The sequence below is a fragment of the Branchiostoma floridae genome, chromosome 10 (assembly GCF_000003815.2).
Source record: "Branchiostoma floridae strain S238N-H82 chromosome 10, Bfl_VNyyK, whole genome shotgun sequence".
In the NCBI taxonomy this organism is placed as follows: domain Eukaryota; kingdom Metazoa; phylum Chordata; class Leptocardii; order Amphioxiformes; family Branchiostomatidae; genus Branchiostoma; species Branchiostoma floridae.
The window spans coordinates 249,406-264,184 of NC_049988.1; the positions used below are offsets into that span (position 1 = coordinate 249,406).

Consider the following 14,779-nt stretch of genomic DNA (forward strand, 5'->3'; position numbering starts at 1 on the left):
TTTGGACGAGAATACAAATTTACACAAGCTCTAAATATTTCATGGAGGTATTTGGTCCAAAAACATTTACCGTGTTCTGTTTAGGACTCAACACAGCATTTACTTGTATTACTTCTATATTTCCGTACTAATCTCCTAAGTAAGTTGAACGGTGTTATAACTAGATGTTTACTGACAAAGTGAAGAAACAATTTCTAGTCGGTTCAGACATGTTTACATGACATGTTAACGGAGCCTGTTGGTGTGTTTTGAGTCTTATCATGTTTGGCAACCCTACTGTGAAAATGGTTTACGTACTTTGTTTGCCGTCTATACCTGTCTGCCTGAAAACAGATGGATTTATTGACATATACATCAATCAATTTGTGCCAGTCGGGACGTATATATCTAGTGTTACTTGTTAGTGTAAACAATATATCCCATATCAATCTAAACTTTGAATAGACTACATTGCAGCATTGTATATAGGTAGACTCAATGTAAAAGATTGTAATCTCAAACAAACATAGGGTTAACCTCTGTGACTTAACGACTTATGTGTGTTAAGTGAATGGCGCCCCGCGTTGTTACAACCTAAATGGTTGTCCAGTACCAACATGTAATTTTTTTTTTGCATTATGCCGATATTTTAACATTTGTAAAATCTCTTAAATCTCTACGTTCTCTCTCGCACCCCCTATCAAATGATAAAGCAAAAAGAAGTAAATAATTAAGTATCGCTTTACATCTTAACCCGTATATAGCAAAATTTGAATGCATAGATATTTAAGGCCCCCTTTCCACTAGACGACGATCGCGATGCGCTCACACTGCGACCTAAATAGGATATGTGTAACCTTTGCTTTCACACTGGGTGTGTCCTACAGCATTTAAAAGTGTGATTGAGAGGACAACAAAACATGCAGAGTGTTGAACAATTTGTTTCTTTTATGAACAATTTGTTGAGCGATATGTCAATTTTCTGGTTGCAGAGAGAGCGCGGCGAGAGCGCCGTGCGAGTGAAAATGGGGCATCAAGTGAATGGCGTCCCGCGTTGTTGCAGCCTAAACGGTTGTCCAGTACCAACATTTTTGCACTATACGGATATTTAGACATTTGTAAATTCTAAGGATAACGAAGTTCATGTAAGTATTGTAGTTATCCCTAAGGTGAGGTTACAGAATAGAGTCAAGTCAAGTCAGGTTTATTGCACAACATTTGTAAACGGTTACAATGTAAGGCAAACTAAGTATATTGTATAAGTACAATGTAAGGGAAACTAAGTATATTCTATAAGACAACAAGCTATATAGTATAATTAAACTAATGGCGTAACAATACGTGTAGCCACCAATACATGCCACTGCTAACTTTCTTATCCCTTTGTTTACATTACGACTCATGTGGCTTTCTAGTAAGAGTAGACGTTTTTTTACAAACGTCCAAGAAACCAGTTAAAGTTGAACATGGCGTTCCGTAAGTTCTGTGTGAAACTTAGCAGTCAACATCTGTCATTGGAGTGGCACACCTGGATGAGTCTGACTGAGCAGAGTCCGGTCTAACATCATGACCAGACTGACTGTTATTTGCCCTGTTCTGACGCCTTTTGCGGAATTTTTCAATCTCTTCACGTAGATCGTCAACTGGCTGAAGGTCTAGCGTATGAGCTTTCAGGTTTGGTGTGCAGCCATTTCTTTCATACCAAGCAGTTATGGCTGCCCTGTCATAGATACAACCATCGTTTGCACGCACTGGGTCTTTCATTACACTGTTGCTTATCGGGCAGATATATTTACTGGGGATAATTTCATTGGACCTAGTATATTCGTAGGTCCCCTCGCCCCGGAAAGCTGACAGAATAGCATGTGCTTTAGCAAGAGGTACGCCGATGTTTATCAGGTCTACCTCTTTACGTGACTGAAGGTGTTCATACGTGAAATGATTTTCTGCCATGATGTTGATGTAGTCATCGAAGCCGTTTATCTTCAGGAAGTTCCGAAGTTGGTCATCTGAAAGCGAGAAATACAGCGGTAAACCAATAGGTGAACAAATCAGAACGATATAGCATAAAAGAATTGCAGATATGATAACATCAGGAGGAATAAGTTGTCAGTCTACAGTGACCATCCGTTGCGTAGTAACAAAGTCTCCCTTACTTTAAACACATTGCTTCCATAATACACAAATAAGCTAGAAACTATAAAATGGATTCATATTTGAGTGACTGTTGGACTTTTAAGGGAAACAATTCTTTGACAAAAAAGTTCCAGATCAAAAACTTACCAACTAACATCGTGTAGTTATTTTCGTTCCCAGCCGTTGCCATACCAACGGTGTTCTTCACCAGTGACGCCTGGCTGCTGCTGTCCACTGAGAATAGATCTTTGGATGACGCGTATGCAGGAATGGCGTATGCTCCGTCAGGTTCAAACTGTCGGTATTAAAAAAACAGAACATATTTGCGAAGTTACTGTAGCACGGGCGTAACACACCAGTTTTGTACAATGGTACAATATGTACAACCTACATACGATCGGGCTGTTGATACCGGGGGTTTGATACAATCACATTAGGAAAGATCCATATTCATTTCGATAAGTGTGATGGGTATTCAAACATACTGGAGGTGTAGCGATTATCAAAATCGGACCCCCTGCTGTGCGTCCCATTTGAGGGGACGTCTTTAATGGATTTTTTTACTGAGATTCGTATGAGTCAAGCGGAGGAAAAGACGTAAAGTGCTTTCTGAAAGGGCACAACATTAGGGCCTGATAGTCATCTGAACCCAGAAACTTTCGATTCTTAGTCAACAACCCTAACTACAGGAACACATTGTCACTCTTACATTTACTTTTAGTTTTTGCATCGATTCTTACAAAATCTATTTGTTATTGCTTTTGAGTTTTTTTCATAATAGAAACTAATTCTTCTAAAATTACCTTTTCTGCTTGAGGAACAGACCGTCCTGCATCAATTAAGGACTCATAATTATCTGGAAAAGAAAACACAAAAAGACACCTATAGTGACTGTTTGAAACATGACTATCACATGGAGACAATATTGCTTCAGGACCAAGCTATTTGGGATAATATACATATCAGTAACTCTTCAAATCTTTACATTTTTGCAAGAACAATGATATATTGTTTGTTAGTCTATTTGCCTTTTAAAAATTGTTGCTGTTTAGCTTACTTGTAGTCATCCCCCTTAAGTCTTCGTAGGTTCTGAGGTTCCCATCTCCAAGTTCTGGTCGAGCTGGCTGACGTTCAAGCTGGTGGCTGTTATTCTGGTTGTTGTTGCGATATCTGTACAAGATATATGGTGAAAATTTGCTTTTTTCTTATGATTTCATAATTTCTACTATTTTGCTTCGATGATGGCATACACGCGCGCATCACTTTTGTCTATTTCCTGAATAATGTATTTGACCATACTTTACATAGTTCAAGCAAATGTAAAATAAGCAAATATTTGCTATAGATTTTGGCACACGGTACATTATTCGGCATTTACTCTGTGTTTACTCATTTGTTAAATCTTCCTAAAATATTAGATATTTTCGGTCAATACTTGATTTAGCCCACCTTTCTTTCTTTATCTTCTTACGTCTCCAGTAGACAATGACGACGGCCAGACCGATGCCTACCAGCACTACTGCCACGCTGGACACAGCGATGATTGTGACTGATGTGGACGACATCCCATCTCGGTCACCTGATAGTTAATAGCAATCAGATAGATAAACAAATAAAATTGCATTGTTTTCAAAATCAAGTTTCTCCTACTTATAAATTTAGGTAATGACAATGTAAAGTAAATCACACATGTAAGCTTGCCATGTGAGATAAGATAAACGTACCTTCTGTGTGGAGAGTACAATATGTGGCGAAAGACACATCGTCGACAGCTATGTCACCCTGGTCTCCATTCCCAACCACGGCTTCTAGAAGAACCTACACAAGGAATAAGTTTATGACTAGGTTAATCATAGGCAGGATAGCTTAAAATGACAAAGACCTTTTGATGTAACGGTAGTTAGAAACGGAAAAAAATGAACATGTTAAGCATTCAGATCTTTAAATTATATCGAGAAGTTATGATATTTTGCAAGATATACATAGGACTCGTATTTTGATTTATATGATCAAAACATTTAACCATCATAATTTTCCTTCAAATTACACTTAGCCACCAGTAATTCAAATATGAGATTTGTGAGTGAACTCCCTGTTTGCAAAGATCCCTAAAGGTGCGCTCCCACTGCACTTGCGTCAAGCTTGCGTCACTGCGGGCTTCGTTCACTGCGTCAATGTTTTGGCATTTTCTCTCCGATTTTTTTATAATTTAGATATTGCGTAATACGTAAAATTATGACTTAGAAGACGACAAAATACACAAAAAGACAGAAAATTCGTTCTTTATCTCTGAAATTCGTTGAGTATCCTTTGAACCCCGCAGTGACACAAGCTTGACACAAGTGCAGTGGGAGCGCACCTTTAGTCATTTTTAGCTACCTGATAGTTCCTGTTCTTAGTGCCAATGCTGACCGAACCAAAGAGCCAGCCCCTCCCCTGTTGGCCCTGTCGTCTCCACACTTCTTCCGTTGATCCATTTTTCACATCCCTTACCAGAACATGCAGACTGCCGATGTTACGGCCTTGCATGTGGTAGAAGAATCGAAACTGGACGGGGATTAGATAAAAGTCATAGATATAATACGCGGAAGCTAACCTCGTTATTAAAGGAGTAAAAATCAAGCTTGGTCAATCCCAAGTCTTCGGTTGTTTCTTCTAAGTGTGTTCTCAAAGGTAAAGATAATTGTCAAACACTCGTACCTGACAAAAGGTGTCATCCGTAAAGACAGGACTGACGAGCTGGGCTTTCTCTCCTTCACGGCTGCCTGACGAGTCGATGAATATGTAGAAGCCTGTGGGGAAAATGGAGGTGTTGAATATCGAAGATATTGTTTAATGTTAGTTTCCTTGAAATATTCAACATTAAGAAATATAAGCTTTCTTTCGATGATTGAACATTGAAAGTACATTTCAACATAGAAAGTTCATATATTTTTAATGACAAAAATACTGTACGCAAATCATATTATCTTTAAAGATCACATCAATACAGTTGGTACTAGTACCTATTGGGTTTTGATGAGTGTGGTCCACCGTTGGCCCAGTGCCACTAGTACTTGTTGATTCTCTGCCCCGTTGGAATTCTATGTCACCTGAACCAGCTGACCAAGAACACCAGTTTTCTTCGAAATTACATCGTCCTGGTCCTGTACATTTAATGTAAATACGTAAACAAATAAACTTGTTTTACACATTGTGGTGATCATAAATCCATGCCTTCATATGTCAATGTATAGCTGAATTAAATACCTTTATTGCAGTCTGATTCGTCGCTTCCATCCACGCAGTTATCTTGATAGTCACACACATAGTCCAATGAAATGCATTCACCACTGCCGCATTTAAAGGTGGCCGATGTCGCTGTACAACCGTCATTATCTGTAAAAGAAAAGAGGCACCACGGAGGTTAAGTTCGATAATGGGCCCACGGCGGCTTCCTAAGGTACTGCAGCAAAACTTCAATCTCGTGTTCTGAACATGCTGTGGTCTTGCTTTTTTAAGTGGTAGATAGCCCTTGGGGCATAGAGTAATTGCTGTGAGTTTGGACCCCCTAGCGGCTTATTTTGGAAACTGCAGGCACAGATTTCCTTTTAATCTTTGGACGAGAATAACTCGAGAATGTGTTGACAGATTGTCATGATTTTCGGTATGTGATGACTAACATAATGTAATATTAATAATACCAATCAACAGCTAATTTGCATAATTAATGAGGAAAGTTTATAGATCCACTGCAGTGCACGATAGGACTTTCAAACTTGTCACAAATGTAACTGACAAAGAGAGAAATGTGAATAGACACTTGGCCAAAGCCCCCTTTCATCATTTACTACTCGGCCAGGCAGGAGTCTGGTAGAGACGACATGATTTTGACAAATTACTTTGAAAGTTGCGCTGGAAAGTATCACAACATTGTACATAGTTTCATTGGCACCTTCGCCAAGAAGGTTATGTTTTTGGCAGCGTTTGTGGGTTTGTGGGGGACACACGTTCATCCAGTCGTTTGCTATTGGGGTAGGTACTCTTTAGTAATACATGAATAAGACCTAAGTATCTTGAATAAAATTGTTTGGCGAAGGGATGTGTTCGTGGAACTCTAGTTACCTGTGATGGGAATAGTCTTGTATAAACACACACACATGGAAACAAAACAAATAAAGACTGACCAATAATACAGCCGGGCGTTAACGTTATGTCATCTATAGCTATCGACCCCTCAGACGGCGTCCCAATATACCCTTGGAAAGAGACCTAGAACCAAATGTTCGAGGTGTAAAGGGTTAATAAAAAATGAACACATCAATGGATTAAAGGCTGAAATATTGAATCTGCACCAAGCTTCAATGTTGGTATTAGGTTTTTTAAAACATTGTCTTAAATCATATCAAACAGAAACAAAAGTTTTACTATCGACCTAATAATAATATGAATGAAACACATACCTGAAATGTTGTTCTTTCTGTGATTGGCACCTCTTGTTTGAGCCAGGTAGGACCTTGTGGAACACTTTGCTGCCATTCTAGCCTCGCTCCCGTCCTTGATGCGACACGAACAGACAGGCTTGCGTCGCCGATGTTCATGTAGTAGTGAAACAACAGCTATCGGGAAGATAAAAATATATTGTCTTTGAGAAGCTACATTCAATAATTCATAATTATGACCTAACCATGAAATTAAAAAAAAGAATAACAGTTCGGAATAAGACTTGCAACAGCAATTTACCAAAATCTAAGAAGACTCCAACATTATGATAATTTCCCTTTCATGCGGCTTCTTCCTCCTCATCACCTCCTATAATAAAATTCTATCGTCTGCCAGTATCGTTTTACACATTGTTAGAAATAAGTCAGATAATGGACAGGAATAACCACAGGCACACTTACTGAACAGTTGTTATTATTGGAAATGAAGTATGTAGGAAGCAGCAAGTAGGAAGTTGCTTCCTTTGCGCCAGTTAGGTACAGGAAATATCCATCTGTGAATTAAGATAAAATATCTTTGTATATAGAGCCCGACAAATTGTAAATAATGTTATAGCTCAATGGGGTTTAAGTATTCATATGATTTTTTTGCAACAATACTAACAAATTATCTCTACCTGTGCTACATTTAAAATGCTTGTGTTAAACGGGCAGTTAATCTCACTCTCTAATGGTAAGAAAAAAATCCAGACAAAAGAAAGCGATAATTTCTTACACTTGTCCTTAAAATGTAGTTATTTACAATTTCCTTTGGAATAACACTGACCTGTTTTACCCTCGTGGTCAACCAACGGAACCCCAGTTTCTGACCCACCAAGTCCCCGTGTCCAGTCGGCACTGTCACTTTTCAGTTGGATCCAGTTACACAAGCCATTCTGGAAGTTACATCTTCCAGGGTAGCTTCCTGTTTAGACAAATTATTGGGGTGATGTTAATGTTCAAAATTACAGCAATGTTAACACTAATACCACTTCCCGGGCCAAATTAGGACCAACGTCACATATCTAGCCGGGGCCCGGCACATATGCACCGGGCATGCTGTTAACTTTTTTGTGTTATTTTTGTGTTTTTGTTGTCTTTCATATAGTACCTTTCATTCCTCAAAAATGCCCGGACGGGCCTCTTCGTGGAAAAGTGATGATAGCTTAAAATGTCTATGATGTTGAATGTTGATAATCTGAATAGAAAGAAAAAGGATCGCTTACCACAATCACTTTCATCACTTCGATCCCCGCAGTCGTCTGTGAAGTCACACTGGGTAGTTTGAGGCAGACAGACAGCGTTGTCACATACAAACTGGTCTGGTCTGCATTGGTGCCACTGACCTACATGTAGATATGAAAAATATTGCATAAATGATTGCACAATTTACGAGTGATAATAGTCATACTTGACAAATATGACATTGATAATAGTCATACTTGACAAATATGACATACTTGACAAATATGACTAGTGTTAAAAAATCATCTGGAAACAGACTCACTTAACAGGATTCCATGAAAATATAAGCGAATTAATGCTGTATTTAATACACAGCGAATGTGTCGAAGAAAAGTGTCATTTTGGCATAATTAATGGAAAAAAATTACCTAGACTGAAAAAATGAATCTTAAATCGCATATTACATATTACAAATTTATTCATTTATTTATTTATTTCATCTTGAAAACAAATGGGTAGCCCCTACAACAGTGCATAGTTGATTTCCAAGGGGGCCCACCAAACATACAGTAAACTAGAAAGGCCGACATTTGCTTAAGAGCAAATACAGCATATTTCAGCCATACCCCTTTCCACGCAACATTGGACTGTTCCAAATCACCCCTGCGCAAAAATGGAACATCCTCTTAACAGTACATTATCCCCCAAAGTGGACTGGTATTGTGAATTGATTCCAGGTAAAAACAGAGCTTGCTTCTATTTTTCAGAAAATGACAATAATCACACCTTCCATTCAGAAAATTTTCATCATGACTGAAAATTGTTGAATGACTTCATGTAATGTCATTAACAATTTTCAGTACGATAACTAGGTGTAAGTTTAAAAAAGTATAAGCTCCTTGTGATGTGGGTACATTTATTATTGCAGTGAACTTTTTTTATTCAAGTAGGGCATACGATTTAATAATTATCAAGCAGGTGCAGGTACTGTAGGAGCGTTTGTTTTCTTCAAGCTGTAAAACTGTTAAACTGTTTTACTTTGTATGCAATCAGCCATCGAGCCAGACCCGGAAGATACGATTGAACCTTGTTCGAGGATTTATTTTCGTCTGTCTGGTCAGTCTGTTCATACCCTGGCGCTGAGAGTGTTTTATTGGGCTGAAACTCTGGCAGTTTAAAGTTACTTACAATTTAAATGTTCAAAGTTTATGTCAAACAACAACAGCACTAGGAAATGTGGCCACTATAGACAGGTGGTCACTATAGAGAAAATGCTGATCTATTGACTAGGAGCCATACGTTACACATGATTTCAGTACACTGATCATTAATCATATAAACATTGCACAGGTAAGCCAATTGTTTAGATGTACAATTAACTTCAAATAATTCTGAAGAGAAATATGGATGAGAAAATAATCATTCTCGCCACTGTCTAACTTATAATTACGTATCAAAACTAAACGCAGATTTTCTAACTAGCGCACCTTTCGCCGACTTCATCAAAGGACCGCCGGCTATCAATCAAACACGGCTGTTGATTAGACTTAGAGTTTCAAACAGTCATGTGCTGTGTGCCAGTTGACAGCGAACTTCATGCTACGTGATGTTTTACATTGCTTGGACCTTCTTTCCTACAGCGGTGCTTCTACAAAATATTTAGACTGTAACACTGAGTCCCACATGTTTTATAGAATAAAATTTGACGCAGAACAGCATTTTTTGCTGGGTATTTTTCTTGAAACATGTCCGTGGGAATATCAGCGAGGCGGCGACGTAGGGATATCAGACCGTCAACAAAAGTCGCACGGCGGCTAACGGCGCAGCGAAGATACTAGCGCTATAAATAAGCGCTTCAACTAAGGATGGCAACCCGTACAATATTTTTGTATACTGTTGAGCTAAGTAAAGTTTGTTGTTTATGAGGTTTTAGTTGTCTTTGAAGCTTTGACCCGAAATATTTCAAACTGCTGAAGAGAAGTAAGTGACTGCTACGATTATCGTAGATATGGCCCTAAAAAAAACTGATAAAAGAAGCCTTCTCAATAGTCTAAAATGCAAGAGCTTCCGGGGGGGCTTCGCCCACCTGGGTCCCCCCCACAGTGGCCCTGTCCCTGGACCCCGCCAGGGACATTCGGCGGCCCCCGGACCCCTGTCCGACGCTTTGAAAAAATCCTGGCGAGAAGTCTGTACGGCCTGAGTCTTCAAGTTAACGTATTGTGTGGTCCCGCTTATGAATATTAATTAGCCTTCGCTTTCCTCTTCACTGATTGGCTGAACCATTAATTGAATTAACTCTTCCTGCCGGCTAGACGCAGGTGCAGATGTCGGCTCTGTGGGGTGAACGTCCGAAAGGTCATGGCATGGAGAACGAAAGAAAACCAATTTCCCCCAAAAAAGTGCTGTAATTAAGCCTTTTACAGTACTTTATGCCAAAAATTTCACTTGGATCATTTTACCAACTATCTTATGCCTATCTATACCAAATGTTACTCATACCAGGGTACAGGGGTGCAAAATATACCGTTATAAGACCGTCAACAACAGTCGCACGGAGCTAACAGCGCAGCGAAAATACCATCGCTAGCGTTTCAACTTCGGATAACAAGTTATAAGTACTGTTGAACTCAGTAACGTTAAAGTTTGTTTTTAGTTGCCTTTGACGGTTTGACCTGAAATAGTGTTACGGTAAACTCCTGAAGAGAAGTTAAGTGACTGCTGCGATTATCATAGATATGCCCCTAAGAACTGATACAATATAAAGCCTTCTGAATAGTCTAAAATGCGAGAGCCTTAGGCGGGCTTCGCTCCCCCTGGCGGGAACACTGCTATATGCGGGATCATGAGGCCCCGCTTATGAATATTAATTAGCCTTTGGCCTCCTCTTCGCTGATTGGCTAGGTCTTTGATTCAATTAACTCTCCGGCTGACGCGCACAGGTGTGGCTCTGTGCGGGGTCACGGAAGGTCACGTCAGGAGGCCAAAAGAAAACAAATTTCCCCTCAGAAAAGTGCCAAAATTAATCATTTTAAAGTTGTTTATGTCAAAAATTTTACTTGAATCTTGTTACCAAGTATCTAATGCCTATCTATACCAAATTTTAGGTCATTTAATTGTAATACCAGGGTACAGGTGCCAAAAGTGTCCTTTTTTGGTCAAAAATTGGCCAAAAATCGCAAAAATAAGCATTTTGTTGCACTGTACACCAAAAGTGTTATTGAATTTATATGAAGGGATTATCAAGGCACATCTGTGTCAAATTTCAGCTCATTCGGTTGCAATACCAAGGTACAGGAGCCAAAAGTGCCCTTTTTGGGTCAAAAATTGGTCAAAAAATCGCAAAAATAAGCATTTTGTTGTACTGTACACCAAAAGTGTTATTGAATTTATATGGGGGCATTATCAGGGCACATCTCTGTCAAATTTCAGCTCATTTGGTTGTAATACCAGGGTGCAGGGGCCAAAAGTGTCCTTTTTTGGTCAAAAATTGGTCAAAAAATCGCAAAAATAAGCATTTTGTTGTACTGTACACCAAAAGTGTTATCGAATTTATATGGGGGCATTATCAAGGCACATCTCTGTCAAATTTCAGCTCATTTGGTTGTAATACCAGGGTACAGGGGCCAAAATATACAGTTTTGGTCTAAAATTGACCAAAAAATCTCAATAAAATCATTTTAGAGGCAGATATGAAAAAACTGAGAAAAAAAGCATCAAGGTATTGGCCCATTCTACCCCTGTGCCAAATTTCAGGTCATTCGGTCCAGGAACGGCGGAGATGAATCACTTTGAAGATTTGACAGGAGAAGAAGAAGAAGAAGAAACATTACGAATACAATATATTTCACCATACTATGTATGGCTGAAATATAATAACAGATACAGGAAAAAACGTGGTAACAATCAGTCAAACTTTGAACACTCAGGGACAACATACAGTACAGAAAACATAAAACCGGTGCGTCAAAACATAATCAGTGTCCATACTCAAGTCGAAAACGTTCCAAGGTCAAAATCAATATGTCAAGAGATTGGGTGGAGGTCAGAGGTCAAATCATATATCAAATCATGTGTAAAACAAAAATTAATGAAGGATGTAGCGGTGAGAAGCAGAACTCCAGTTACGAGGGCGGTTCAAAAAGTAATGCCACTGGTTTTATAAAAGGTTCATGCTTTCATCGAATTAGTTGAAATTTGGCACAAAGCTACAAGAATATATCCTCTTGAGATTGACATATCTCAATTTGTTGTTAAGACTTTTATGAGTGACTGAGTTGAGTTCAATATGACCACACCCTTGTTATCCCGTCGGAAGAAATTAGAGGGTCAATTAACGTGTAATTGATAATGTCTCTAAATCCCTTGTAGCTATTGTAAGAAACTAAAATTCCACATGTATCAAGTTGCATTTGTCTATAAGCAACATGCCTATTTTCATCTTTTAAATACAATCAATTATTTTTTTTTCGTTCCTGGTGTGAAGTAAGGTCGTCAAGGTAGTAATTAGCGGTGGATTAGAGGTGGGCTGCTTAAAGTTTCCCTAACCGACTTTTTTATTTACTGAGAAAAATCAAACTTAACACACTTCTTGATGTTTAAACAATTAATAAGTGTGCTAAGTTTCGCATCTTTTGGCTAATGGAAAAGCAGTCTACAAAAACATTATTCAACAAATCACGTATTTGGCTACTAATCAAACTTCCTGTAATATATCAACTCGCTTCATTCTAGTGGTTGTAAAAGATGAACCATTGAGAGTTTAAACATGAAATTTGACATGTAATCTATAGAGACATTTGTTATTATACAGGTGAAATTTCAACTTCCTACAGTAGTTTTAAAATAGTGAGATCTAGAGGAACTGATCTCATGACAAGCTTTTAACCCTCAAACACCCGAGTGGGGTCCGTTTGGACCCCAGGCGTATATTTTGCAGTGCCATTTGAACATTTTTAAACTGAAGAAAAATTCCTTCCGTGACTTTGTCAGCCAACATCTTTTATACTTTCTCCTAAGTTTTTGTGCAGATTGGCACAATACTGTGGAAGCTACAAAGATAGTCCGTGATCAGTCCGTCTGGGGTCCAAACGGACCCCAGCAAAAAAGTGTAGCTTTTGAAACAAACTTTTGAGTCTAACTCCCGAAGTATTTATCGTATCACCACCAAACTTTTAGAGCATAATAAACATGTAAAACTAAATCCTCATAGAAACTTATGTGTCATCACCATATAATATGACGACATTATGACGTCTCTAAGCTAATAAGGGCGGCCATCTTGGATTTTGACTAATGACGTCATGAAATCAGCATAAATTATAAATTTTGAATTATGAAAATAGCATTAAATTTCATAGAATTTTATTGTTGTAAGAAAACAAGCATTGTTTACCAAGAAAACCTTGTTTAAGTCGAAATTGGCAAATTTTGGCAAAAATATGCTTGTCATAATTCCGTTGCCATGGCAACCCCAAATAATGATAAATTTGCTTTATTGACAACAAAATTTTGTTAACAATATTTTGTGATATATAACCAAGTTTCGTAGCTTTAGAACTAGCCGTTCATGAGTTATGTGACATAAAGATTGCTGAGGGCCTTAAAATTCCCCTCTCTGGTCAGAATATGTTTAGTGCAAAAGATGGTCCTTCTGTTTTTTTGCATAAATTATGATAATGAGGTGGAATTAGCAACAACTTAACATGTCCGAATATTCCTCTTACATTGACGAAGCAATGTATGTACAATGATCACCGATAGGAATTGGAACTGAGATTTTATGAACAAAACATTTTGGGGTCCGTTTGGACCCCACTCGGTCATTTTAGTCGCAAAAAAAGGTCGGGTGCTTGAGGGTTAAGGGTGTAGTCATCTTAAAATCATCTCAGTTGCTTATAAAAGTCTGAACCACAAATTGAGATTTCTCAATCTCAAGAGGATATAGTTTTGTACATTCGTGCCAAATTTCAACTCATTCGATGAAAACATGAGCCTGTTATAAAACCAGTGGCATTACTTTTTGAACCGCCCTCGTAGAAGCTCTGACGAAGGTGTCTGAGAGACATCGAAACGTAAGCTATGTAAGTACCCACTGGTTGTTTATACAAAGAATTTCTCCCTTATCCTATATTCTACCAACCTGATGAAACTATTTTCGGAAAAATTAATGAAACTGAACTTTACGAAGTATGGATAGTAACAAATTACTGAGAACCAGCCAATAGAGACCTATCTGTATTTGCCAGTTGTATGCCGTAATGCGTATTATGTAATGCATATGCTTAATACGTATATAAGCAAACAAAATCCGTACTAACCCACACATCTTACAGAAACGTCCCTTGCGTGGTTACAAAGCGGACTCCAGTTTTCCCACGGCTTCGTGCGACATTCCGTGATTCTAGACTTGTTCCTGGAGTCGCAGGTGACGTCATCTAGTAGGATGGGTGTTGAATCAGGCGCAGGGTACCTTCAAGGTGAAAACAAAAACAAAAACAGTTCTAGTAGCTTTAAGAATCTCAGACAGCATTGCATTTACAGTAGCCATGTTTATTTTATGCGAGCGTTCGAATTTTTTTAAGTTGTCAAAGAAGGTTAAACAAATGACTTAACAAACAGTGTATGGTAGAGTCAAATCCAAGTCACCAAGATGGTTTTGAAAAAATATTTGTAATAAGTTTGAACTATTTTGAGTAAAAGAACATTTCAGTCACTGAAGTTCAAAATTGTTCAAACATTTCAAAATGAAAGTTTAAACATGTTTGAACCTTTTTATATTTGTTGGAACATTTGGGAAAGTAATGATATCATTATCTCTTTATTTAGAACAATTTTCAAACATCTATGTGTTTTTGTTATTGTTCCAACATGTTCCAACATTTTGTGTCATTTTTTCCCTCCATAAAAACTTTTATTGACCCCATAAACAAAGCTGCTAAAGGCCCCCTCTCACTTGACGTGCGGCACGCTTGCGGCATTGCTGCGTTCGTTCACTGCGTCACTGTTTTGTTATTTTCTTC

General features: G+C 38.3%; 1 protein-coding gene across 1 annotated transcript in view; it reads right to left on the reverse strand.

Annotated features, from left to right (window-relative positions):
- Positions 1-1,167: 1,167 nt before the first annotated feature.
- LOC118424642 (MAM and LDL-receptor class A domain-containing protein 1-like) overlaps positions 1,168-14,779 on the reverse strand; it is a 23,769-nt gene continuing 10,157 nt past the window's right edge. The window contains exons 9-24 of the mRNA XM_035833298.1: positions 14,078-14,229; positions 7,802-7,921; positions 7,363-7,500; positions 6,999-7,090; positions 6,558-6,713; positions 6,282-6,366; positions 5,365-5,493; positions 5,121-5,261; positions 4,816-4,907; positions 4,495-4,662; positions 3,840-3,933; positions 3,565-3,694; positions 3,173-3,285; positions 2,919-2,971; positions 2,263-2,410; positions 1,168-1,988 (exon numbers count right to left, since the gene is read on the reverse strand). Of these exons, the coding sequence (XP_035689191.1) occupies positions 1,474-1,988; positions 2,263-2,410; positions 2,919-2,971; positions 3,173-3,285; positions 3,565-3,694; positions 3,840-3,933; positions 4,495-4,662; positions 4,816-4,907; positions 5,121-5,261; positions 5,365-5,493; positions 6,282-6,366; positions 6,558-6,713; positions 6,999-7,090; positions 7,363-7,500; positions 7,802-7,921; positions 14,078-14,229 (2,326 nt within the window). The 3' untranslated portion in view covers positions 1,168-1,473. The remainder of the gene's footprint in view (positions 1,989-2,262; positions 2,411-2,918; positions 2,972-3,172; positions 3,286-3,564; positions 3,695-3,839; positions 3,934-4,494; positions 4,663-4,815; positions 4,908-5,120; positions 5,262-5,364; positions 5,494-6,281; positions 6,367-6,557; positions 6,714-6,998; positions 7,091-7,362; positions 7,501-7,801; positions 7,922-14,077; positions 14,230-14,779) is intronic.